Here is a 2,191-nt window from a genome sequence, read left to right as displayed (position 1 = left end):
GGGGGGGCCCAACCTACACGCAGGTGCAGCACGCCTGCATGCATTGCTGCTAATGGAGGTGATGGGGCTGCCTCAAAGACAGCAGCAAAAGGAGCAGCAGCAACATATTTATTTATTTTAATATATATATTTTTTATGTGTGTTTCTGTGTTTTCATCGGCACTTATAACATCAGATAAATATAAAAAAGAAAAAGGAGAAGAAAAAAAAGAAAAAGAAGAATCTATATTGCGCTGTATGCTGAGGTCAGGCAAAGATAAATAAAATATACCACGAAGACAAAACTCTCCTTCAGCAGACAACGTAGCAGCAGCAGCAGCAGCAGCAGCAGCAGCAGAAGATACACCCAATGCTGCATCACCAAGCTCACGCTTCGCCGCCTCAACCGCTGCTGCTGCTGCTGCTGCTGCTGCTGCTGCTGCTGGTGCTCCTGCTGCTGCTGCTCCTGCTGCTGCCTCCTCCTGCTCTTCAAGCGGCTGCGGCACCCCTGCAGCAAGGGGCCTACCAGCTGCCTGTGGTGGGGGCCCCATGGGGGGGGCCCCCGCAGGGTACAGCTCCGGGGGCCCCAGTGCTGCGGGGGCCCCCCTGCGTCCTTTCAACTGTCGAAAAGGTTGCTGCTGCTGTCTTGCTGCAGCAGCAGCAGCAGCAGGAGGAGCAGGGGGCCTGGGGGCCACCCTAGCCTCCATTCTTTGCTGCGGGCGGCGCTGCAGCTGCGGCTGCTGCTGCTCCCGCTGCTGCGGCCGCTGGTACAGCTGGTGAGCCTCCAGGGGACGAGCAGCAGCACGAGCAAGCTGGCGAGCAGCTCTGGGTAGCTGGCGGCTGGCTTGAAGGAAAGAAGAAACATGCTGTGTTGCTGCTGCAGCAGGTGGTTGGTTGCTGCTGCTGCTGCTGCTGCTGCTGCTGCTGCAGTGGGAGAAAAAGAGAGAAAATAAAAGATAAATCCAATTCATGCCGGCAGTTTTCTTTTTTGCAAATATAAAAACAATAAAAATAAAAATAAAAATAAAAATAAAAAAGAGAAAGAAACGAGTTCAATTCAAGTCGATGCAGATGCATGGCTCTGTTGAGAACCGAAACGGGAAAGATGAACTGCACATATAATCCAATAAAAAGTTCCTCTTATAAACATAATTAAATATAATTTAATTAAATATTTATTTTAATTATATTTATAATAAATATTTGCGTAAAGAAAGCCGTTGTTCTAGGAGCCAGTTGCAGCAGAAAGCTATCGCTTTGACGCCCGCAGCAGTTCAGCTTCCCACCTGAAGGATACTGAGTGGAAATCCGAGTTTTTTTGTTTTATTATTTTATTTTTTAGTTTTAAATAAATAATATTTTCTCTGAAATATACAAAAAAAGAAAAATTTTCATCGATAAATATCGAAACCACGCCGTCAGCCAGTAGCGCTTTCCACTGGACCTGAAACCGCAGCCGACTCAGCTGAAACTTTTTTCGTGCACTATTTCACAAAATAAAAAAAAAAAAGTAAAATATTTTCTTTTTTTAGTTTTATTTTCATTTTTATTTTTTAATGACGATGAGATCGGTGGTTTTAATTCAAAAAAAACACAAAAATTTACAACTTCTGCAGAAATTCATGAATATCGAGAAAGCTGAATATTTTCGGGTGTATGTGCAGCTTTCTTCTTCACAATTTAAACTTTCTCAAAATTCAACTTTTTTATTTTTTTTTTTATTTTTATTTTTATTTTTATTTTTATTTTTATTTTTATTTTTATTTTTTTGCATACTTTTCTGTTTAATTTGTAAATAAATTTTACTTTTTTTTTTGGTGTTTCTGTGCCGCTTGTATCTATGAATGATAAAAATAATATTATTATATATAATAATATATAATTTTAATATAATTGCGTTTAATAAACCCATATTTCTTCGTCAGTATCTATAAAAACTTGTGTAGTTTAGGGTTTAGGGTTTAGGGTTTAGGGTTATATATTATATATCTCCTATCTAACGATCTAATTTTTATTTAATTAATTTTTTTTAATTTTATTTGTTTTATATTATTATAATATTAATATAATTTCGTTTACTAAGCCCATATTTCTTCGTCAGTATCTATAAAAACTTGTATATATAATTCAACTAATAAAGTTTAGTGAAACCACACGCCGTTCAGCTTTCTCTGCGGTGTACGTACACCTCACGACGAGCTTTTTCTTTGTT

General features: G+C 39.2%; 1 protein-coding gene across 1 annotated transcript; it reads right to left on the bottom strand.

The window, feature by feature from the left end:
- Positions 1-223: 223 nt before the first annotated feature.
- On the bottom strand, positions 224-686 carry EMH_0069420 (uncharacterized protein; the record flags this gene model as incomplete). The annotated part of the gene is made up of 2 exons (XM_013498869.1): positions 224-240; positions 371-686. 2 exons carry the CDS (start codon positions 684-686, stop codon positions 224-226), a joined length of 333 nt encoding a protein of 110 aa, XP_013354323.1.
- Between the last annotated feature and the right edge of the window lie 1,505 nt (positions 687-2,191).

The sequence above is a fragment of the Eimeria mitis genome, genomic scaffold (genome assembly GCF_000499745.2).
Source record: "Eimeria mitis Houghton genomic scaffold, Emh_scaff3781, whole genome shotgun sequence".
Classification (NCBI taxonomy): domain Eukaryota; phylum Apicomplexa; class Conoidasida; order Eucoccidiorida; family Eimeriidae; genus Eimeria; species Eimeria mitis.
The sequence above is the reverse complement of the archived record's forward strand: the minus strand, read 5'-3'. Positions and strand labels throughout refer to the sequence as shown.